This window comes from Miniopterus natalensis, chromosome 22, assembly GCF_054644295.1.
Source record: "Miniopterus natalensis isolate mMinNat1 chromosome 22, mMinNat1.hap1, whole genome shotgun sequence".
NCBI lineage: Eukaryota > Metazoa > Chordata > Mammalia > Chiroptera > Miniopteridae > Miniopterus > Miniopterus natalensis.
This window is the reverse complement of record NC_142102.1, coordinates 9,527,271-9,550,661: the sequence shown is the minus strand read 5'-3', so window position 1 is coordinate 9,550,661 and position 23,391 is coordinate 9,527,271. Positions and strand designations below refer to the sequence as shown.

The 23,391-nt window shown below is 51.5% G+C and overlaps 1 protein-coding gene across 2 annotated transcripts in view; it reads right to left on the bottom strand.

The window, feature by feature from the left end:
- Positions 1-3,274: 3,274 nt before the first annotated feature.
- The window catches only part of SLCO3A1 (solute carrier organic anion transporter family member 3A1), a 163,818-nt gene continuing 143,701 nt past the window's right edge, over positions 3,275-23,391 (bottom strand). Inside the window, exons 7-11 of one of the 2 annotated variants that reach the window (XM_087829186.1) lie at positions 23,050-23,188; positions 14,445-14,620; positions 13,453-13,517; positions 10,227-10,469; positions 3,275-3,845 (exon numbers count right to left, since the gene is read on the bottom strand). In XM_087829186.1, the coding sequence (XP_087685312.1) occupies positions 3,763-3,845; positions 10,227-10,469; positions 13,453-13,517; positions 14,445-14,620; positions 23,050-23,188 (706 nt within the window). In that variant the 3' untranslated portion in view covers positions 3,275-3,762. Of the gene's footprint in view, positions 3,846-9,992; positions 10,470-13,452; positions 13,518-14,444; positions 14,621-23,049; positions 23,189-23,391 lie in introns of those variants that run through there. The other variant, XM_087829185.1, reaches the window with a different exon arrangement.

The following is a 23,391-nucleotide window of genomic DNA, read 5'->3' as shown; positions in this document are numbered from 1 at the left end:
AAAAACAATTAGAGTATTGGCCATCCTCCAAAATGGGGAAAAAATCCTTTCTCCCTCAGGGTCCACATATTTGGACCCCACTAATCATTACTAGTTTGTTGCAGAATTCATGAGAATTACACAGTTTGTAAACTTAATTTTTAAAGCAATTTGGAGCCAAATCTGCAGATGATCAGTTGATATTGTGGAGAGTTTGAGGACAGAAAATGACACTTGTGAAGTGACCATATTATATCACATCCTTTGTCCCTTTTTGAAACAAAATTCTGCAACCAGTGAACATATTACTCAGTTGAGACATTTGCTGAGTTGACTTGACCAGAAAGTCCCCTGTCTTTGGAGATCCGCTGTTACAGACATCAAGAGGCCAGTGTCTGTGGGTTTCATAGGACCAGAGGAGTTGTTGCTTCTCAGAGAGGGGCACGTGGTGTTTGTGAGGCTTGGATGCATGATTTCTGGCAAGGAATTAATATATAATTTGAATTCAGAGTAAAAGCTTTAAAAAAAAAAATAGGATTCAGCTTGGAGAAGCGTTTCTGAAACAGCTCTGGGGAATAAATTCCTTCTATTAATCCAATCAGCCAGTGGACCCCATTTTTCCAATTTAATTATCTTTATCTGCCAATGGGAGGCTCTGCTGCCTGCGAATGTAATTTCAGGGGGTGGGAATGGTGATGGCAAATCATTGTCCTCGGGGAGATAATTGCGCTTATAATTATTTACCCACGCAAGTCAGCTCCGTTGGAAATGGAATCCTCCCTCCGACGACCTGGCACTGAGGGAATGTGCTTCCCGAGCCTTCGAGTGTCTCCTGTTTCTGGGACGCTTTCTAGGTGTCGGGTATAGTGCCAGGTGCCTTGTAGAAGGACCCCCCTGAGGCCTGACTGTCCCCAGGGGTGGGCGTGGTTACCTGGACCCTGCTGATGTGGAAAGCTGGCCTTTGAGGCGGGCAGGTAGGGACTCCTGTTTCCAGGGCTGCTTCCGAGGTGACACGAGGAGACAGTTCAGCCCAGTGCTTGGGGCACGGTTATCCCTGTCCTCCTGTCTCCTCCTGGAGATCTTACGGTGGCAGCCACTGCCTTCCTCCTGCCCATGCCAATGCCAGGGCAGAGCCTCCTACCTGAGCCCAATGGAGGGGCTTCCTTGCCGTCTTTGCATGGCCTGCCTCCTTGAGAAAGCTCCATCTGGCTGCTGGGGCCTCAGGGATTCTCTGTTCCCTGCATTCCCGTCACTGTCCAGTCTGTGTGCAGTGTGTGTGCCTGAGGGTGGAGGTATCGCCAGTCTTTTCACTGCACGGAGGCCGCCTTTCCTCCCTCAGACTGTGAACTGGTTGTGAACGGGGACTCCCCCCATCTCCCCACAGGGACTCCTAGGGGCCAGGGCTCCACACCAGCCCCGGATCGATAGTCAAGAAGTTAATGATCTGAAGTCTAGAAGGTGCTAAGGGCTCAGGCACCAGGTGGCTGTTGATGAAAAGCTGGGAGACCACTCTTGAGGGGCCGTGACCTGTCCTCCCTGCCACCTGGTGGCTGGCCTGCCTCCACGGGTGACAACGGGGTTGAGGGATGTTCTTGAAGAGAGTCAGTGGCTGGTTTTCTGCCCCAAAGTTAAGGAAAACAGACTCACAACTGAAGGGACCGAGAAGTCATCAAGCTACCCAGCAGGAAAAAGCGTGTTCAGAGAGCACTGTGGCAGCAAATAGGGGTCCACAGAAGCTGGTGTGTGTATGTGGCCTAGGATGAGGCTTCTCAATGAAACACGTGTTACTTCTCGAGCCCCACGGGCGTCTGGGGTTTGACCCGCGCTGGCTGAACCACCTGCGCGAACAGCCCTCATGGACCCAGTTCAATACTGACGGGTGAATCTGTTGGCTCCGAATAAGAAATCGTACATCTTTGTGAGGCTAAGATAAAATGGTGCAAGAGTAAGCTTTTGATAAACTACCTACCTTCGGGAGGGAAAAGTTTGCAGGAGAAAAGAAACTAGACTGTAGGTGAAAAAGAAATGGGGAATTTTGGAACAAAAGCCCAGATGCCTTCCGCAGTAGCCCTTCCCTGCTTCCTCCTTCCACCTCTCCCTGAATTTCGGGTGCAGATGAAGTCCAGCTCCCGTGAGGAGCCACCAATGTTTCTTGCCACTTCAGCATCTTTTCACATTAGGACAGAGCATGTTGAAATGGCATTTTCTTGGGATTTTTAGGCAGGAGAGAATAAATCATATTGCTTTGTGGAAAAACAATCACATAAATAACAGGGCCAGGCTCAAAAAAAAGTCCTTGAATACCAGTGGGCGGGCGATTGGGCTTTAGAAGAGGTAAGTCGAGTTACCAAGGTCACAGTTCCCCTGACACCACCCACCCCAGAGGGGAGAGAGTACGGGGCTGAGGTGGGTGTGGTGTCCCAGTGACAGTAGCTGGACAAGCCGGGCTGGAGAGGCAGGATCCGGGCTGAGGGACCGTGAGGCATGTGGTTCAGATGTGGGGACTGTCTCTCAAAAGCAGGGGGCCATCCTGGGTCTTAAGCCCAGAAGACAGAGTCCAACCACGAGTTCCTGGGGATCCAGGCTGTCTAGCCAAGTAGGGAACGTAGTGAGGACTCTAAGAGGCACGTAGGTGTAAGGCGTCAACCTGAGCAACTTGTCCCCATGAGGTGGGAGTCCGGCCAGTGGACTAGTGACCTGGGGAAGCTGGGCAATTAGGAAGGGGCCTGGCAAGAACTGGGAAGGTGACAGGGCGAGGCTCGGGGGGGGGTGTGTCTGCGGACCTGAGGCCGGGAGGTAAATACTGCTGTTGCCTCTGAGGAGCGAGACTGAAGCCAAAGCCCCCCAGGCTGATGGGTCGGAAGCTATTCGTCCATCATTCATTCACTCGTTCATTCATTCATTCAGTTGTATACCGAGCAATGCACCAGATGTCGTGCATTGCGCTGTGGGCACAGCACGAGTTAAGGTCGTTCCCTGTGCTCCCAGGGTCTACAGATGGGGGGAGAGTCAGAAAGGAAAACCAGATGGCAGCGTGTCACACCCGTATAAGCAGGTGTCGGTGTCCCACTTTACAGAGGGTGAAACGGGCGCTCAGAGCAGTAGGAGCGCTTGCTCGCCGCCACGCCAGCAGCGTGGGCTGGGGCGAGGATTTGAACCCGGTCTGTTTTGACTCCAGAGCCCGTGCTCTTCTGAACAATGCAAAGGCCAGGAACACTCCTGAAGAGTCTTTTGGGATCGTTCTAGCCAAAGACACAGAGAGAAAGGTAAGAGCGATTACATCACGAGACAGAGGAAGAATTAAAATAGTGCTTTTAATATAATTTTCAGCAATCGTACAGTATGTACTTTACATCACGTATCTCTAAACTGCTCATCTAGAAAATAGAAGCTGCAAAAATACAGAATAGCATACTCAGGATCTATTGAGTATGCACGCCCCCTCCAGGCTGTGAAACAGGGCGACCTTTGACCCCTCCTGGTGAAACCCGGCCTTGGTGGGCTTCGGAAGAGCTGCTGGGTGCCTCGATCGGGGAAGCGTTCTGGAGGGGGGTTTGCTAAAGCACGTCAGCAGGTCACCCCCGCCCGAGCCAGAGGGATGGGCAAAGGGAGCTTGTGGACCAGGTCACCAGTGCTCATTAGGGACCCAGGGAAACGGCCTGCTCACAGCCACTCGGGGCCCACGCTCTGGCCGGGCAACCCCCTCGGGGACCCTGGCTTCTCGGTCTGGTCTGTGGCATGGTGGCGATGGGCTGTTGCTGCAGGAGGCCCAGGGCCCGGCCCTCAGCTTCTCACAAAGGAGTCTTCTGAAGGTGAGTGTGACTCAGGGCAGGTTTTCTCAGCCTCAATGTCCTGGTACTCTGTGCCTAAAGGGGAGGAGGGAAGAGCCAAGAGGAAGAGAGGTCGGTCTTTTCCTGTTTTCCTGCCTTTCTTAGGCTTAAACAGCCCCATGGCTTTCCAGGGGGTGGGCAAGAACAGGGCGTCAGGCCACTGAAGTGCTGGGGTCGCTGGATGTAACCCCAGGGAAGTGGGTTCCAAGCCCGGAGACCTTCCTGAGGCATGTTTACCTACATGTCTGTGCCCACGCTCACATGGATGCTTCTGCCATGGCATGGGGGAGATGTACCCCAGTGGTTAGCGCCTCAGCTTACATCCATCACCAGTGGCGGGGTCTGGGTGTCACCGCCACCTCCACTGAAAAGGTGGCTGAGGGCCAGAGATGATGCCGGCATCTCCCCAGCCTCGTGGAGCAGCGTGTCGTCCATTTGGCCACAGATGCTCACTGTAGGCTGAGAGGAAACCTCCTCACGCCACTTCCCAGATGGACGCTGTGGCTTCACTTACAAGGTATTAAAAGCCCAGCTCCTCCCTGGGACGATGTGGCTGTGATGGGCAGCTTTCCTGTTTAGTGACAGGCGCCTCAAGCCATTGAAGGCCCTCCTCCTTCACTTGTCCTCTCAGACTATGACCCGGCGGTGCGCTAGGTGACAGTGTGGAAATGCCACCATTCTCCTAAAGGCGTGGCAGCTGAGATCTGGCCTAATAAGCAGCCCCTCAAGCTCACAACTTCAGGTTTTTATAGTGTGGGGGCTCTGCCCGAAGTCTTGGGGGCAGGGAGTGGGGGATTGTTCTTGGGCACACAGTGAGTGAGACAGGGGGTTACCCAGTGGCTGATCTGGCCAAGGTGGAAGGAGTGGTTTTAAATGTTTCTAACGCTTAATTACTAAAGTCAGAAAAGAGTTGTTCTGAGCTGAGATTCCTGTGCCCGTAGGCAAGTTTGCAGAGGTTTTCTCCCCCACCTCTGGTTCATTTGTCTAGGAAACTCTAGACTTCTGTGGGGGTTTCCCTGGCAATAGACGCCCCATTCGCCTCATCGAAGCGCCTAAGAAGTCGGCTGTGTCCCATGTGATGGAGCAGAAAGAGCGCGGGTTCAGGAGTCAGACAGACCTGGCATTGGGTCTTGGGGACTTTCTAATGAGCTACTTGACCATGAGAAGCTTGTGTTTACTGAGCCTTAATTTTCTGGTCTGTAAAGTGGGAAAAAAATGATACCTACCTTAGGGCCCATGTGAGGAAGCTGCTGGAAGCATTACCTCTGGCACCTGGCACCTGGGCAGCAGGCTGTTAATGACCCGAGTTCCCAGCCCCTTCCCTCCTTCAGGTGCTGGACTAGAGTTCAATTTATGTGCTAGACGGGTTTCTCTTGTACTGAAAGTTCCTACATTACACACTCCCAATTCATTTTAGGACCTTAGGTTCTAAAATCAGGCCGTGTTGACAGATGGATCTTCATGAGCGCACCATTCTATTAGGTCAGCATGAATTTTAAAAAAATATAACTTGGGAGAATGTAATGGGATGGAAAGTTAAACCTCTGGAAGATTTACTGTGTTGTTCCATTTGCTCATAGTAAAAGAGCATGATAACTTTAGCATAAACTGTGAATATTTTTTCCATAAGGTAATAAACTGATTGTTGGCCTGAATCATTAATGCAAAAACAGAAATGTCTAGAAACTGTTTCGAAAAGCCCAGCATCTGCTGATAGAGTAAGACCTGTGTCTGAGGTCCACGCTGTGACCCCCAGGGACGCCAGGCAGGAGGGGTCTGGGGCCTGTGCTCTGGAGCTGAGTGGCTCCCTGCCCCGCAGTGCTTTGGAAGTATGCTTCAGGACGCACCTGGGTGGAGAAATCTCGCATTTCCTCTTACCTGTCTCCTTCTGGTAGGACACCCCCTATAAATGGACCACTGACCACTGGGCAAGACCAGGAATAACACAGGAAGGCAGGCCGTCCCCAGAATACAGTGGTCGCTGGGTCCTGATTGGGGGCCTGGGGGGGTGTGTGGGGCCCCACAGCCCATCGGAGCCAGAGTTTTCCTGGTCCGTCAGTCCCTACAGGCGGGGAGAGGTCCCTCCGCGGTGCCCAACAGGGAGCGAGTACCCACGAGGCTAAGAAGGCGGGCTTGGGGTTCACAGATCTGGGTTGGAATGCCCACTCTGCTTTGTGAGCTCTGGCCAATTCTGGAAGCTTCGCCAGCCTCGTGTTCCTCTCTTACAAACTGAAATTTGTAAGTCATGGGGCTACTGTTGAGACTAAATGAGCTAATACAGGTAATGAGCTGATTCACAGAAAGTGCTTGATAAATGTTAGTGACTATTATTAGTATTTATTAGTGTTTACCAATTACTCCACCTGGCATATACCTATTAGCTTTATAGTGCTGATGTTCTGTGCTGGTGGGAAGGAAGTGTGGGGAATGTGAAATACTTTTCAGAATCTGTATTCATTCTTTTTCTGGTTTCTACACTTTCCCTCCCACACCCATTTCCACTACCTACGAAAGGTGATAACCCCGACAAGAGTGCGCTACTTACCTCCTTCCTGGGAAATAGGGTACCTGAGCTAGATTCTGGGGTCAGCAATGTCAGAGGTGACGGTCACCTGGCTAAAGGACACTTCCCACACACGACCTCGGCTGCTAGAGCCCCCAAGCACGCTCAGCACACAGGTCCCAGTGACGACACCACGCTCGCAGGGCCTGAGCCAGAGCAGCAGCCTCACAGGCTCACGGGAGCCGAGCCGAGGGCTGTGTTCTCCAGCTGGGCCTGCTCTGGACTGTGAAGGGTGCGTGTCAGCAAGCACAGCAGGGCCTCTTCCCTGAGAAGGTCCCCATGTCGCTGGGTCCCCCAGGCCTGTGAGCTCTGCAGCAGGAGGGCTGGGCAATCTGAGTGCTTGAGTGAGGGGCAGCTCTAGGTCTTGACTGAAACCAGGGAGGTGGAACCAGGGATGTGACTGTGTGGAATGCCACCGACCAACCCGCAGAAACCTCTGGAGGTTTCTGCACGGGGACGAGAGAGGCGATTTTTATCGGGAGAGCACACTCCTTCCTTCCTGCTCAGCAGATAGTAGGAGGTCAGTCAAAGGCTCCTTAGAAACTCACGCTTTTCCCTGATCAGCTGCATGTTACCCACTGGCAGGCTCCTTAGGGGCCGTGAGGGGAGGCCTCTCGTGCCTTTGTTAGCTGTGAGGGAATCCCGCATGCTGTGGCCTCCTGGAGTGACAGTGTCCCCAGAGTGTCTTGGAATGTCCCACCCGTCCTCTGTGGGGCACTGAGCAGGGAGCAAAGCTGCCCGTTTCCCTGAGGAAGGAAGACAGCAAACCACGTACCCCCGAGAGAGAGACACTCTTAGAAAATGTGTACTTCCCATGAGGGAATTTGGACTAATATATTAGTAAAAAAAACTTCTTGGGCTACAGAAAAGTTGCAGCAACGAGAGTTCTCATCCCTCCCTGGGCTTGTTCAACTAAGATGTTGGAGTTTGTAGCAGCAGAGACGGGACCTTACCGTTCACTTTCTAGGCTGATTCTGTCCCTCAGGTTTCTGTTTTCTGTAAGACTATGGAGATCTTACCAGGAAATCTTTTCATTCAAAACACCACTCAAAACCAAACAAATAACCCAGGGCTGCGTCTGGCAGTGTATGTACAATGGTTTTTTGTAACACAAAAAGAAACTACAAATACGCTAGGTTTTCTGTTCTGCATATATGCGGAGTTAAAAATTTCAAAGGTGACACAGTGCAGAGCCTTCTTGCCAGAGGGACCTTTACATTTCTCTCCAATGGTTGATAATCCTGAGCCCTGGAGTTGTTTTCCTTTGCCATCCTAACATCTCATTTTTGTTTATCCTAAAATCTTAGGAAAAAATCCAAAAAGCAAGGAGTTTTCAAAAACTTAAAAAAAAAAAAAAAAAAAAGCCAATAGGTCCATGAAACACTGGGTCACGGGGCTCCCGTGTGTGATCTGAGTGTGGAAGCTGCGCAGTAACACCGGGGGGCAGTGACCTGTTGGCAATTCCTTCTCCAAACCTCTCCGCCTGGACAGAGGTATCAAAGCCTTAGGGTGTCCCCCAAAACGAATACACACTAACAGCTCAACTTTGAAAATGAAACGTATTTTAATAAAGTGTGTGTGTACATTTTGGGGGGACACCCTATATTTTATGAACTGGCTGGAGAACCACCTGACTTCTCACTAGTTAACACGCTGACCAATGTCCCATTGTCGTGAACAAGGACAGACCGACTCTATAGGGGAAAGAGCCGTTTCGGAAGCATCTGGTCCCAGGCAGTGGATCCCGGTGGCCACTGGCCACCACACAAGCTTCCCCTTTGCCTTTCTTCCTTGGTGGCGTTGTGTCTATTTGGGGCTGTCACTTAAACCACCCCTTTTACGGTGCTTGTTAAAAATTTGGCACAACACCCTTTCCTCCCTCGGATACTTTAATTCTTTTTTCTTGCCTTCTGGGTGACTGCAACTATGTACCTGAGGCGGAAAAGCAAACCAACCAAACAACGCTCGAGGTCCTTCCCAGGGTCACGGTTAGCCTGGACAAAGGTCACCGAGGAACCACGACAGGTAAGTGAACTGGGCCGGGTGTGCATGTGCGTGCATGTGTGTCTGTGTGTGCACTCACATCAGTCCTGTCCCGACAGCTCTGGAAATGGCCGTGTAAGGCCGAGTCTCCTGGCTGCAAGAGGTTGTCCCATGATTCTTCCCCACACAATGACAGGGTTGCTCTAGCTGCGTGAGGTTCGGTCACTTTCCACACACACACAGGCCTCTTAGTTCAAGATTGACCCTGAAAACCTGACACTGGGGGAAGCACTGGACGTGCAGTAGCTTCCAGGAGCCTGAGGGTTTACTCGTGATCCGACACTACAGGCTGCTTAGCAGGTGCCACTAGAGAGCCATCCTGTGTGTCCTCTCCCAGGAGCCCTGCACCTGGACACAACCCACAGCCCAGCGCATCTCCACAGGCTCAAAAGAGCCCCTCGTGGAACATGGGGCGCAAATATACAAAAGGCCCTCCCGTGACAGTGATCCCCGAATCACGGGAAGAAAGCGAGAAGGCCGATTGGCACTTCAGCACGTCACCCTCCCTTTGTCCCAAACGTGGTTCCTTTAAAGGCAAGCTCCTTGCCAAGCATTTTCTCTCCCCGTAACATTGTATATTCTTGTTTCTGCAGAATGGCTGAGGATATGATGATGAAAAAAATTACAAAAGATTAATTTCATCCCTTGAATCACATTATATTTTTGGTGCATTAAAAAAGGAAGAAAGTAAAAGCAACCAGCATAGTAAATTCGGCCTAGAGAACTGTGTTAGTCACTGAAGGGTTAACACAGACTTCAGAAGGAGTTAAAAATAGTGTTAGAGGATTATACATACAACAGTTTGAAGTTCATAGGCATGGCATTTTTAAAAAATGGCAAAAGGTTTGGCAAATGTAAGCAAATGACTTGGACTGCTGGGTTTCACCGGCTCTGAGTGAAGTCGGTCATAGCCGGGTGAGGCCCGCTGCTTCCTGAGGTCACTCTGCGGGGCGGGGGGAGGTGGGCGCCCACCACGGGGAGGTGCTGGCCCCCGCACCGGCTCCCCCTCGGGCCCTCAGTCTTGAACATGGAAATGGAGCTGGTGAGAGGTGCCAATTACAGACTCCAGCATGGATCACCCGTTAGCATCGCTGAGAGAACTCGGGGGGCCTGGAACCACATGCAGACTGGGTGAGTCGTCTACACAGTGACCCATATTGCGAAAGTTAGGGGGAGGAGTGGCCTTCACTCCTCCGGCTTGCATGCCTCCCCCCCCCCCACAGGAGGAGGGGGTGGCACAGGGGGTGTCACTAGTGCTTATCCTGGCAATGTTGTCAACGTGTGTTTTTTTTTTTTTAGTAGACTTTCTTTAAAAATATTCTTTTGTTTTGTATGCTGTGTGTATGCTCAGAAGTGTCCGTCCTCCAAGCTGGCCACCAGGGCTCCCCGAATGGGGCAGTGCCTGTTGCTTGCAGCTCTCAGCATCCTGAAACACCACGGGGTGGCTTCAAAGAGCGGGCTCTGAGCCGGCAGGTAGGTGTCGCATCGGGCACAAGGCCCCAAGCTCTCCTCATTCTCACTCCCATCTGGCTCTGATGTGGAGAAACGATAAAGGTCGTGTGTGTGCGTGTGCGTGTGTGTGCACTGAGTTGTTTTTTTTTTTTTGGAAATCTTTTCTTTCTGTAGGAAAAATGACCTTTGATTGCTATACAGAGTTCAACCCTCCTTCAGTCACTATAAAACGGACTCCATGTTTTCACACCACTCATGATCTTCAAGGTTATAGATAAACTTTGTCCTGTGGGTCTGGTTTGTGGGCACAGGGTCCCTCCCCAGATTGTCTAGGGTCAGAGTAGAGGCAAAGAACTCACTGGTGCTCAGCCCGCCCTCGTGGTTTTTGATGTAGCGCTTATAGTTTTTCCGCAGGCACTGCCACGTGGTGGTGTAAAGGATGAAGGCGGAGGACTTGAGGGCGATGGCGATGCTCACGTAGAGGTACCTGTAGACCACGTTGTCGTAGAGGACGCAGGCGCCCCGCTCCCCGCAGAACGTGCTCCAGAACAGGCAGGTGGAGTCGATGCCGGCCCCGAAGATGAGAGGAGGGGGGATGAAGCCTGTGAGAGGGAAGACAACCCTTAACATCTGGCTCCCACAGCTGGAGTGACGTAGAGACCGACTCGCGTCCCAGGTGGTGGCTCTATGGCGTTTGGTGAAAGGACCCCGTTGGGTGACGAACTACCTGGTTTCAGTCCCACCTCTGCCCTCTACCTACTGCACAGGCCTGGGCAAGTTGCTTAAGCCGTCTGTGCCTTAGTTTCCCCATCTGCACCAAAGGACTGATAATACCAGTCCTTTCAGATGGCGGTGGGTCTTCTGGAAGGGAGACATTCTTGTTACACGTGCATCCTTGCAGAGGGAAAGGCAAAGAGGCATTGGCTCTGTGTGTAGTTCTTGGGGGGGGATCGTAGGGGGTGTGTGCACCTCTCACTGAATCAAGTTAGAATCATAAAGGACCAGAAGTTGAATAGGAGGACACCACACCTTGTGTGTGTGTCTGCAATGCATACATACATCGGTCATATATGTGTACGTGCACACACATTGCCTCTTCCCTGCCCCTGGATGACACCTCCGGCTCAGAATCCTGTTAATTCTGAGCTGGAAACTTGTAAACTCCTTACAATACACCATTTTGGGGAACTAAAACTGCTCGTTCAGAAAGGCACATGATAGGAAAGCCGTTTACCACCCTTAATTTACAACACTGAGTTCCTCTGTGTCGATGTCACTGCTGTGATGCCCAAGCTCAAAGGCCCTGGGAGCATTCAAAATAACCTGAGGTGTTATATCACAACCAAGAAAATCACAGGTCGGTGTCTGCCCTAACCTTAGGATTGTGAAAATAAAATATACTAAGTATTTCTGCCCAGTGGGGTTTGGAGAGTACAGGTGTGTGATTCAACTGGTCATCAATAAGAGCAGGGAAATGAGGTGACATATAGGGGACAGGGGGGAAAAGCTGCACCATTCCATGGATCTGGAAGAAAAGTACGGCCACATCATTCTCTAGTCTAGTCTAGTGTGCCTTGGGTCCACCCAGATTAAAGGGTCGAAGGCTAATATTCCAAATTCTAGCCTAGGGAAGTCTGAGGAGGCCTCAGTATCAGCAAACACTAACTCCAGTCCCCTCCAGTCCCCTCCAGTCTGCCCTGGCTCCCACAGCGGCGCTGCGGGAAGAGGCCTCCTCTCCTGGTGGTGGTTATAGGTATAGAAATTGAACGGCACTACTCTCTAGAATGAATGCCTGCTCTTTGTGATTACTGACAAATACGGAAAACAAATGTTTTTAAGGCAGTATACAATGGTCTTAACGATTATACAAAATGTACACTGTGAGTTTTAGGCCTGTCTTCACATAGATTAAAATTTTAAAGAAATTGTCAGAGATGCCTTCCTGTTGCTCTTGTCATATTAACTATTTTCACCTTCTATTTTGAGTCCCTGCACCTGTCCAGATATACTGAGATCTGTACATCAACTCCACACTTGGGCGACTCCCAACATCGTCTCTGGTCCGCTTCCACACGGGTGGCAAAGAGCAGGCGATGCCCCTTTACCCGAATATGGCCATGCAGCTGCGAATGAACTTGTAAGTGGAATACTTTAAGCATTTTCAGAAGTAAGTGTCCCCAGCTTGCTACCAGGTACTACACATGCATTATCGATCCGTGCACTGCACTGGGGGGACATCATGACTCATATACATTCTACCTTCAAAGCAGCGTAATTATTACTCTCTGTGGTTATTTCTAAAAGCCACTACACTGTCCAGAAAGGCCGAAATGGTTTAAATTATTGCCGAACTAGTCTTAACTGGGTATTGTCACACCTAAGAATATTTCTATTTTTCATGACTTTGAAATAAGACTAATGCCATTTAAATGTCCCCAAATTTACGAACATGTGTGGATCATTCAACAGTGTTGTGGAGATTCTAAGGCCTTGTCCTGGGAGGAATGATCACGGTAAGTGACTGGAAATTATTTGCTTTAAAAGCATTCAAGTATATAGTATATTATAGACCCCCCCCCCCAACCATATCAAGTGCCATTTCTGATTCTATAGATATTGTGCTTTCCAGAATTGTAATGGGAAACAAATTCTACTGGGATTATAGACTATAATGGAGTTAACTGATTCCCTGCTTTTGGACATTTGGATTGTAGTCATTTATATACTTTTTTTTCGTAAACACTTCCGAAGTTCATTTTTTGTGCTCATCCATGCCTATATACTTCAAATAAATGAATATTTTTACTCTGAGAATATAGACCATGGTTATTTCGCTTTCCACACTGACTTACCATTTGATGTCCATTAGTGAAGACCACTGCCCTATCATTCAAGAAAGAAAAGTTATCCTATCCTGGTCTCAGCCTCGACAAAGCTGTTCATAAAGCATCGGGAGATCTGGAGGGACAGGGCGGGCATGGCTGGGAGCCGGGTTCCCGGTTGGCCTGTCCCGATTCGCCCCTGCGGGGCCCGGGGCCCAGGACCCTGTGAGAACCATGGGCTCTTCCCATCGGTTGGACTTCATTCTCTCCACCCCAACCCAACCCCTGGAATGGAGGTTCTACAACATGAAGGGCACATTGCCCCATCCCAGAAACCCAAGGGGCATAAACCAAATCAGTCTGGAAAAATCTGCATCTTTCAAAGTTTCCATTTGTGAGGCACTGTCAGGGCACATGCCCCTCTCCCCGCCAGCTGGCAGCCCCACAAATGAAGCCTTCACAAGATGCTCGTGGGTGGTTGAGGGTGCACATGACACCATCAAATTTTCTTCCCTTTGGTGCCATCACTTGTCCCTCCTTACGCCGAGGAGAATCCAGGGTGGCCCGACACAGCCGTTGCAATGAGAACTCTGCCATAGCTAGGTCTAAACCATGGGCAAAATGGACATCAAGTTGCTCTGATTTTCTCTAATTACATGTCACAGAAGAAAAAAAAAGACCACGTCCAGAAATGGGACCATTTCGCGGATCTTCACTCACCTGGGCATCAGCATGCAGCCACTGAAGGAACAGAGATACGTACCCAACAAGCGCAGGAGGAGGAAAAGAACTCCCAGGGCGTAGGACTTGAGCTCGGGGCTGACTGTCCTACGGTCGCCGAGGGGGACAGGAAGAGATGATCACCCCACTGCCAGCAACGGACCCCGGCCCGCCCGTGCCCGCCCTTAGAAAATTATCAGGTGTGTTTTCCTCCTGCTTTCCCTGCCTAGAGTCTGAAAAACTGGTGACTGCGTGAGCTCCAGTTTTTAACAACAAGCTAATCTTGTCATGAAGGACAGAATGCAAATTTGGCCCCTAAAGTCCTCCTTTAAAGAGACCCTGCTTTTGTGAGGACAGGGAAGCATCTTAGGTGGACAGCATTCTGCTTCTAGGTTCCTCACACGAATCTAGGCACCTCTGCACATGTCTAAGTGACTCAGAATATTACTCACTAATTCACCTTTGAGGCCTCACCTGCCCCCACCACAGGCCCTAAGAGACAGGGAACCAAGACTTGGGGGGGGGGGGGCTCTCACCAACCACCTATTTGTACAGAAGAGTCACCATCGGCACAGCCTCACACCCTCCTCAGTACCCCCCCCCCATCTCTACGGCACTTGCACACACATGGCTCGGCGGGACCAATGCCACCACCCCAGTTCCAGATTCAAGAACAGGTCAGTGGCTAGATGGAGGCTAGACATGGGGACTTGGCTAGACCAATGCCACCTTCATTTACCTCTAACCGTCTCTCTGCAAAAATCAATACAGGCCCACAGTCCCTTTCAAAATGACCTGCAGAGTCTGTTCCTGGGAGGACACCAACGTGTGCTTTTCTGCCCTGGGCCCTGCTTTCTCCCCTTGGTGTCAGGTCTGTCTCTAGTGTGACTGATTCCTAGCAGCCTGGGGCAGCTGGCTGCTGAGATTCACATGGAACCTGACGTTCTGGTGTCCAGGAGACCTGCCGCAGCCACCAGGTGGGACGGAGGGACAGCGAGGCCGCCGCACGGGGCCCGGGGGGCCTCCCAAGCTTACCTGATGAGGATGATGACGGAGGGCGTCTGTGCCATTGCCCCGATCATGCTGCAGACACACATCACGCACAGGAAGGTGAGGAAGGCCTCTTGGCACCCAGGACTGGGGCATTTTCCGGGGACCACGGTCGCGTTCTCAGGCGGGCCGCCCGTGAGGCACGCACAGCCGGTGAGATTCTGGAAAGAAGCATTCGGCCCTTTTAATTGGGGTATTTCCAGAGCCTAATCCAAAGCCATCCATCAGCTGGGGCTGTCACAGCCCAATTATGCATTCCGTAGCATCCCGTTAATTAGGCCTGAATAAACGAGTTAGCTTTTTAAGGAGGCTGCAGAACACACGCAAATAAAGGAGTATTTATGGGGAGGAGAGCCGAGTCCCCGTCTCCTGTGTATCTCCTTTCCCAGCTCAAGAATCTCTTGGAAAGCTGCAACGCAGACAAATGTGCCCCCCAATACAATTAGAGGGGAAACTGCGCTCCCACAATATGATAAAACATTGCCAAATTAACGCTGTAATTACTTGCCAATTTGTCCTTTCTTCCATGCAGTTATAATCACACTGAAGCGTATTAAAAGAAGTAAATCAGGTAAGCTGCATAGTGTCGCTGGTTCGGCGCCCAGTGTGGCACTGGGAACAAAGGACGTGCCCTGTCAGGTACGGAGCTGCTGCAATCGGGGGGCCTAGAGACGGGGGGGCTAATGGGAAGGTTCTCCAGTGGCCAGGAAGCAGAGGGCTGAGGGATTCCAGGGGGCGCAGAGCGATGTGGGGGGCCAGCTGCAGCCCAGCGAGACACACTCATCCATACACGACCCGAGGAGGAAGGAGAGCCACCGTGTTCCCTCTGATCCCCCCGAGATCGCCCCAGGCGCCCCCGTTCCCAGGCACGGCCCTCGCTCACGCTCCAGGAATTTCTATGGCAAAGGGAGGCGCAGGGGCGGGAGAGGCAGTGCCCAGCCAGCGCCAAGCCAATTAAGGTTCGATGATAATAGCGCCGGGGCCTTTAATGAATGCGAAATGAAAACAATCATAAATAATTCACTGCTTCCTTTCCAGAGCTGCTCAGCTTTCCGAGCACACGGGGTGAATTCTCCTGAGGGTCACCCCCACTTTAGCGTCCGCCTTCCAGCCCCTCCCACCTCGCTGCCTCCCCCCGCCCCCCCGTTCTTTTCTTTCCCCATAGCACATAGATGGGGCTTTGGGGTTTTTCTTATCCCATAAAGCTCCATGGGATGCTGGCAGGGGTGTCCAAAAGCCTCTAAGTGCCCCCCGGCCTCCACAGGGCCACCCTTTATGACTGCCCTGCACAGGGCCTTTATCCAGGGGCCGAGGCTGGAGACACTGTGTCATCCCACTTTGCTCTTCTCCAGGGGAAAATGTAGTGTCACTGCCCCCAGGAGGGCTGGATTCTCTGCCTGGTGTCACACACAGGGTGACAGGATCTAACTTTATTAGAAAGAAGTGCACCCTGTTATATCATGTTGATACTCAGATCACCACTGTGCCTACAGAGGAGCAGGCCCGACAAGCTTGGGAACCCGTGGTGACGGACAGAACAATGTGAGACTGGCCTGTCTCACTTTGTAAGAATTTACCCTACAGACAGACTTGCCTGGACACAAATGACATAAGTTTAACACGAGTCACAACACTGCAAGAGCTGAAGTCCTGCAGCAATCTGAGTGCCTACCTACAAGGATTGGTTATAAAGATTCCAACAGATTCGCAACGGAATACTATACAGCTGTCAAAAAGGTGCGGGTGCTCTTTACATACTAATAGGGAAAGAAACTCCAAGATAAATTATTCTGCACCTGTTGTTGGTAGAGTTGTTAATAAGACCTGATATGTGCATTAAAGTCCAGAAGGAGACACTTCAAGAAACTAATAATAGTAATCACCTACTGGGCAGAGTGGTGGGTTGAAAAGTGGGAGGCAGGGGTAGAAAAGAGAGTTCCATCCCCTTTTTTTACTTTCTGATTTTTGAACCCTAAAAGTGTACCATTTCTTTAAAAAATGAAAAAGTCTAGAACTTTAAAAATAAAGAAACCTTTCACTCTCCCCAAAAATCAGTGAAAAGCATAGTCATTGAAAATCCTACGCCTGTTCCACATCTCAATCATTAGTTTACACTGAGGAATGTTTCTGTTCGCTTACAATGATGGGGATAAATAATTACAATAAAGCTGGAGACCAGAAAAATAGAAAAATTACTTTCTGGGATCTTGGATTCATTTTCTACTGCTGAAGGAAAGCATAAGCGTGCTGTTTTGACAGCTCATATTATAAGCCCAAAATACTCGTCAGCAGTGTTTCATAAATACTGGCGAATAAAGTTGCTTTTGTTTGGTCCCCCCCACCCCACATTCAGCTCTGAAGGATCAATTTCTATTAATCGTACAAGTAAACTAATTTCTAGGTTGAAAGATTACTTTTCTAAGGGGACAGCTATGGGGGTGATGATGTCCTGTGTATTAACAGCCCGACGTGGCAACTTGGAAAGTGGAGGGTCGCTCCCAACAGCCTGGAACACTGGATTTCTTTTTCTTTCTGAAAGGCAGCCAGCCACCAGGAAGAAGTGACAGTTTCTATTAAATGTCAGGCCCTAGTCCTGCAGCTGAGAAAGGGGGCGGCCGGAGAGACAGCGGATCCACGCAGTGCTCTGCTTCTGTCCGCGGGACCTTCCAGCCTCCCCGTGTGACACGCTCATCAGTGAGACGGCAAAGGGCTGGTGACACAACCACAACAGACCGGGCCGTCCGCCTCGAAATGACAACATACTCCCAGGTACGCGAGGCGCTTAGCGAAGCTCCTTGTTCTCCTGTCACTCGTTACTGTCCTTTCGGAGCTCAGCATCTCTGCGCCTTGTAAGCCCAGCCCAAGCTGGTATTTCTTGGAGCTCATCATTTGCACAGAGCCCTGCAGCAGCCTCCGGGCCAAGGCCAAGGCCGGGGCATGTTGAAAAGCCACGAGAAGAAAGTCTCGTGTTCCCCGGTGGGGTCACAGCTGACGGTCACGGCCAGGGAGAAAAGCTCCGACATGAAAGCAAGACCCGCATCCGCCTCTCAGCCCCTAACCTGTAACGCAGGGGTCAGAGCGCATCCTGCGGGCGGGGCCTTCACCATCTCCCGCAGGAGAGCAGGAAAGGGCTGCTCCTGGGGGGCAGGGGGCTCCCCCTGGATCAGGCACCTCAGGTAGGGGGTCACGGGCAGAGCGCGAAGGGCCACGATGTGGCCACGGCTCGGAACGATCGCCAGGCCCCTATGTCTCCCCCTCCGGCTCAAATCCTGGCCCATACCTCGAGGTTCAGGCCTCTGCAGGCAAACACCCACTCCCCCCACGACGAAGGCCCCACCCTGACATCGCCCCCCTCCAGGAAAAGTGTCCACGCTCCCTCCCTCCAGCCCACGCCACCCGAACCCATTTCCACCCAGGCAGGCATCGCGCTGCAAGGCCACGATCCATTTGCCCACCCATCTGCTTCCTTCTCTCGGAAGGTAACCGCCTACCTTTAACGCCGAATCGTACGTTTTAATAAAAAAGTTTTCCCTATTGGAAAACGAATGCATGTTCTTTTAGACAGTTTAGAAATATACTGAACATTTGAAAGAAATATATGAAAATCAATGTTTCAGTCCCTATCAAGAGGTAACCTATTAACAGTTGGCTACATGCCCTTCTAATATTTTCCCATGCTAAGATATACATATATTTAGATTTTTCTTTTTTTGACTGAAAGGGATCATAGCCTATAAACAGTTTTATAATGTGCTCTTTTCACTTAATACTGTATTGTCAACATATAAGGCCATCTAGCTGCTGCTCTTGGGTGGTCCCCTGTACATAATTCTATTAATAGATTACATATCATTTTATAGTAAATGTGAGCTCCTTCCTTACCAAGCTCTATATTTCTAATGGCTCACCCAGGGCCTGAGATCTATTAGGTGTCCATGATTAGGTGTCCTGAGTGGCCATGATTTCAGAATGCAAGCCATCACCAGAATGAGTGTAGACTTTTAAATCTGTTCTGGCAAACAGGCCGGGCTATTTAAGCGGGTTTGCAAACTCTAAACCTTTGGAAGCCAGATAGGAAACAGATAAGAAAATGGTCCAGGTGCAAGGGGTGGCCAGTGGTGGGGTCGGCCACTGCTCAGCGACGGCCCATCGCTGCCCTATGGGGGTGTAGGGGCCATGTTACTTATGGTCCAACTTTTACAGTGACACCTGAAGTCCAGATTTCTGTATGAAATGCCTGGTGAACCTGGGTTTAGCCCACAGTCAATACACGTGCAGGGCAGATACGGCGCACAAGCAATCGGTGTACCAGGCTGACAGGGCACCTCCGATCTCCAGCTGCTGTCCCCTGTGGGTGGACACAATAAGCGACAAAGGAAAGGAGACCGAAGGGCGAGTGCTCAGTATCAGCTCAGATGCTGACCTGTTTCCAGAAAGGTCTTAGAGCGGTGGTTCGCAACTGGGGGTGATTCTGTCCCCCCAAGACCTACCGAACCGTTTGGAGACGCTGCTGGCTGCTACTGGCCTCTGGCGGGTAGAGTGCAGGGAAGCTTCTAAACATCCCCCGGACCCCAGGACATTTCCCACGACAGAGAATGACGCAGCCAAGGGTGTCAGCAGTCCTGAGGCTTTAAAAACGTTGAAAACAGAACAAAGACACCAGAATCTCTAAGGATGGGGCTCAGGCCTCATTCTCTAGAATCTTGCGTGACTCTAATGCGCAGCCAGTGCTGAGCCGTGACACTCAATGGCGAGCTTGTGGGGGTGCACAAAGGGGCACCCCTTCCGCAGAGCCTGCTCAGGGCTCTGCTCGCAGGTGCTCCATAAACATTTGTTGCCTGGATGGTGGCACAGATTAATCACCTGTCATCAGTGCTCTACGCGCTGCTGGGCCAGGCCTGTATCGACTTTCAACGTTCCACTGGTGGCTGCTCTACGCGTTAAGTCAATTATTTGGTACGTGGAAAGGACACAACATCCAGCAGGCAGTGCGCAGCATAGCAACAGGCTTTCTGCTAGAATCATCTCTCCCGAGCGTGGAGGCTACAGAGACGACAGAGTCAAGCCAAAGGAAGCTTAGAAAATTAACTAGCAGCCCGTCTTCTCTGCCATGAGAAGAATTACAAATCGCGTGTTAAATGCAATCCTGGACGCCTCCCTGCTATCAGCCAAGGACACAGGAGAACAGAAAACACAAAAGCCAAACCAGCGCCGGAAGGAAACCTAACATCGGGAAACCGCTAACGCCAACCTTGTAATCAGATTTATGTGATCGGTGAATTACTCACATCTAATCGAGTGAGGGGAGGTTTGCCCGAGTTGATGGAAGCTAGAAAGCGGTGAGACATGAGCAGGGATTGGGCTTTAGTATTAAAATCAGCACCACACAACCGACCTGCCTGCTATTTGCTACTCAAGAGAGCAGTATGATCGCCTCCAGTGGCCCCTGGTGCTCCCTGAGGCCCGCCCGGGGCACCCCGCCTTTCGGGAGGCTGGAGCCATTCCCCACGGCTGCCACTGGGAATGCAGGGCCTCAACAGAACCCCAGCCGGGTGCTGCAGCTAGGGGGGGAGATGCAGGGTGAGGGGCCATGCAACCCGGGCATGGTGGGGGTGAGAAGCTCCCTAGGGGACAGCAGGCGGTGGGGACACTGCAGCGGGGTGCTAATGCAGACCCGGAGGAAGTGACAGGCGGGAGGCGGCCTCTCCACTTCGGGTAAGGAGGTGTTAGGCATGGGAAGGGCTTTGGGGGAATAATGTCCCTGATAAAAGGAACAGCACGTGCAAAGGCCCGGAGGCGACGGGGAGCTGCGTGTGTCGGGGGAACCCCAAGAAGTGGAACACAGCACGTGGTTCTGGGAGAGGTGGGAGGAGGGAGGAGCTTCTGGCTGGAGAGGCAGCAAGAGGCTGTGAAGCGGGTGCACGAACAGGTCCTTTCAGGTGGAAAAGAGGCGGGGATCCTGAAGAGGGAAGTCACAGAGACAGGGGGAGACGCTGCGTTTGGGGTTCGACAGACTCTACATTCCAAGGCCGGCACCCACCGCCACGGTCAGTGTGACCTTAGGCACGTGACTAACCTGTGACCCCCAGGGAATGAAAACCACACCTTCCCAAGGCCACTGAGAGGATTAGTGAGGAGACACGTACGGGGCTGGGGGTGGAGGCCGGTCACCCTCACGCTGGGAAAGGTGGGGGCCCCAGCAGAGGGTGAGGGAATGAACACGGGAGAGAGAGGGGGAAGCCCTGCTTATGGAGGACTTTTTTCCAGAGCTTGCAGGCGAGGAGAGGGAGAGAAGCGGGTAAGCCAAGCAGGAATATGGCCCCCATTTGGTATCCTCTCCAAACTGCGCAGAGGTGCAAGAGCCTGCAAGCGCTCCTCGCTCGCTTCTGGACGGTGGCCTGAGATTCCCTGACTCTGGGCCACGAGTGACGCGTGGAAGGCCCTGTTCCCTGACCTGCGCAGGCTCTTGGAAAAGCTTGCAGCTGTTCCAAGTTGTTTTTCATGTTAAACTGTCAACAAGGGACCTTTTCCAGGACACGCATGGCTGTGTCCCCAGGTCTCTCACCCGCCTTTTGGGAGCCGGGGCAGCGAGAAGTCTGGCTCCAGGGGGAGGACTGCACTGCTGCTCCCACCCCAGCCGGCGGGCCTGGGCTTCCCCGTCGCTGCCTCCTAACTGCAGGGGGAGAACCTCCCCGCTTTGTCTGCACACCGCAGACAATCTGAGGCCCCCAGTAAGGTGACAAACAGGCAGGTGTCTGCAGGCAGCGGAGAAGCTCGCCCTGGATAACTGCCTTGCGCAGCAGGCTGCTCTGGCGGCTGGCAAGGGCCGGGAGCCCGGCCAGGCTCTTACTCGGTAAGACTCTCGTACAAGTGACATCAGGGGAGATACAATTTTTAAGACCATTTTTGGGGGCCAGAGAATGCTCTGGAGTAGAGACTTCTTTGGTCTCTGGACACTAGCCTATACTTAAATTTTTATAACAGGTCAATAACCAACATTGATTTATAATATAACTTTTTGAATATAAATGACATTGTTGTCATGAAAAAGAATAGCTTGTATTTTTATTTTAACCACTCTCCAGGCTCCTTCCTTCCTTTAAAAAATTCATTTCCACTCACATAAAGAAAGTGCTTTATCACCTAATTTAAAAAATCGGTTCCTCCCTACCCACCTCCTATGGTGATTTATTTTCTCTATAGAAAAATGTTAATAACTGGCCAGGAATCTAAATGTTAGAAGCAAGGAAAAAAAAATACATCTTTGGAAATGAAAATAAATGATCAATGTTTTCTTTTACAGAAACACTGCTGCTCCACAAAGACCCAGGATGCGGCAAGGAGAGGAAATGAATGATTTCCACTCCAAGCTGCTTGATGGCAGCCGCTGAGCCCTTTGCTGAGCTCGCTTTCTGTCTACGCGCCCCTGGGCATCTGCGGAGCGCACCTGGATGCCAGGCCTCGCTCAGCAACGCACAGATCAGAGCGGGTGAGGCGTACTTTTAGCGGATCACTGCAGCGACAGGAGACAACTGCCTCCAGGACAGACAGGCGCCAAGATGCAGAGGCAAGAACCCCAAAGGTAAAGGTAAAGGAGGGGAGGGAGGCTGTCAGAGGATGGGAGCTGGAGCAGGGCGCTGCTGAGTCAGAAGGAGCTGTCCAGCTGGAGGGAGAAGCGTGAAAACATGCACGTTGTGTGGGAAAAGCTGACCACCACGACCTGAAGGGAGGTACGGCTGAAGGCAAATCAGACCCAGGTCAGTGCCTCGATCTCATCTTCTAGTTGATGCATTAGCATTAGGAAGGGTCATAGGTAGTGTGACAGAAACCATTCTGGCTGCAGTGCAGAGCACAGGCCAGAATGGGGCCGCCCGGAGCTGGGAGACCAGTTAGGCAGCTACTACCCAGGTCCAAGCAAGAGATGGGGCAGACACAAGAGACACCTGGCAGGTAGGATCGGCAGGAGTTGGTGACCACTCACTTGGCATCAGGTTTTCACGCAGGGGGCATGGAAAGCTACAGGCTGACAGTCAATTGTATAACTCAAGCCAAGAAGGAAAGAGCCAAAAAAAGTACAGTGGGAAGATGGAAAGAATGGGAGGCATCTAGTTGAGAAGAAAAAGGCAAAGGGAACTGAGTAGGGAAGAGGGTGAATTAATATCAGACAGTCTCAGCTATGGAAGAGGTCTTCCCTGGGAAGTGATTTTCTAGCCTTTCTTTACATACTTCGGGTGATGGGGAGCTCATTACCCGTAGAGTCATCCTATTCCACCAATACCCTTTGTGAGTGTCTCAAACCACAATCTTTTCCCCTGGCTCCATATATACACCTTCCTTTGAATTTTCACTTTTACTTGCTCAATGATGCTTTTTGGAAAGCGACTGATTTAGCAAGAAGGGCCCAGCAGTCCTCCCATCCTACTGATGGAAAAGCCTTCACTGGAGCAGGGCAGAGGCTGAGAAAAGGCACAGAGCAGGAACATAAAGTGTGGAACATGTGTGGCTCCCACTCCTGCCCTTGACCTTTGGTTTTAAGCTACTTGGCTGCCTGAGTTCCCGCCCCATCCCATCCCTCCGAGCATCACTATACCGTGCTGTTGCAGCCAGCGAAGCAGGCAGACAGGTAGGTGATGCCATCTGCTCCACACACGGGAGTGAAGGAATCGGTTTGGCATTCACAGTTTTTATTGCAGGGTGAGTAGGGGTCCAGGGCCGAGCCGGGTGCTGAGCTGGAGAACAAAGGAAACACAGAACCTGTCAGAGGAAGGCCAGCTTCCGACAGGATCCCCCCAGTGACATCTCTCTGCCCTGTGCTGGGATGAGGCGCCTGGCACCCCCTGCTTTGCCTCCTCTTAACCCAATCTGTCCTGCAGGATCCAGCCCAGAGCCACAGCTGGAGCTCCGTGGGTTGTTCCCTGCACCGTGGTGCTAG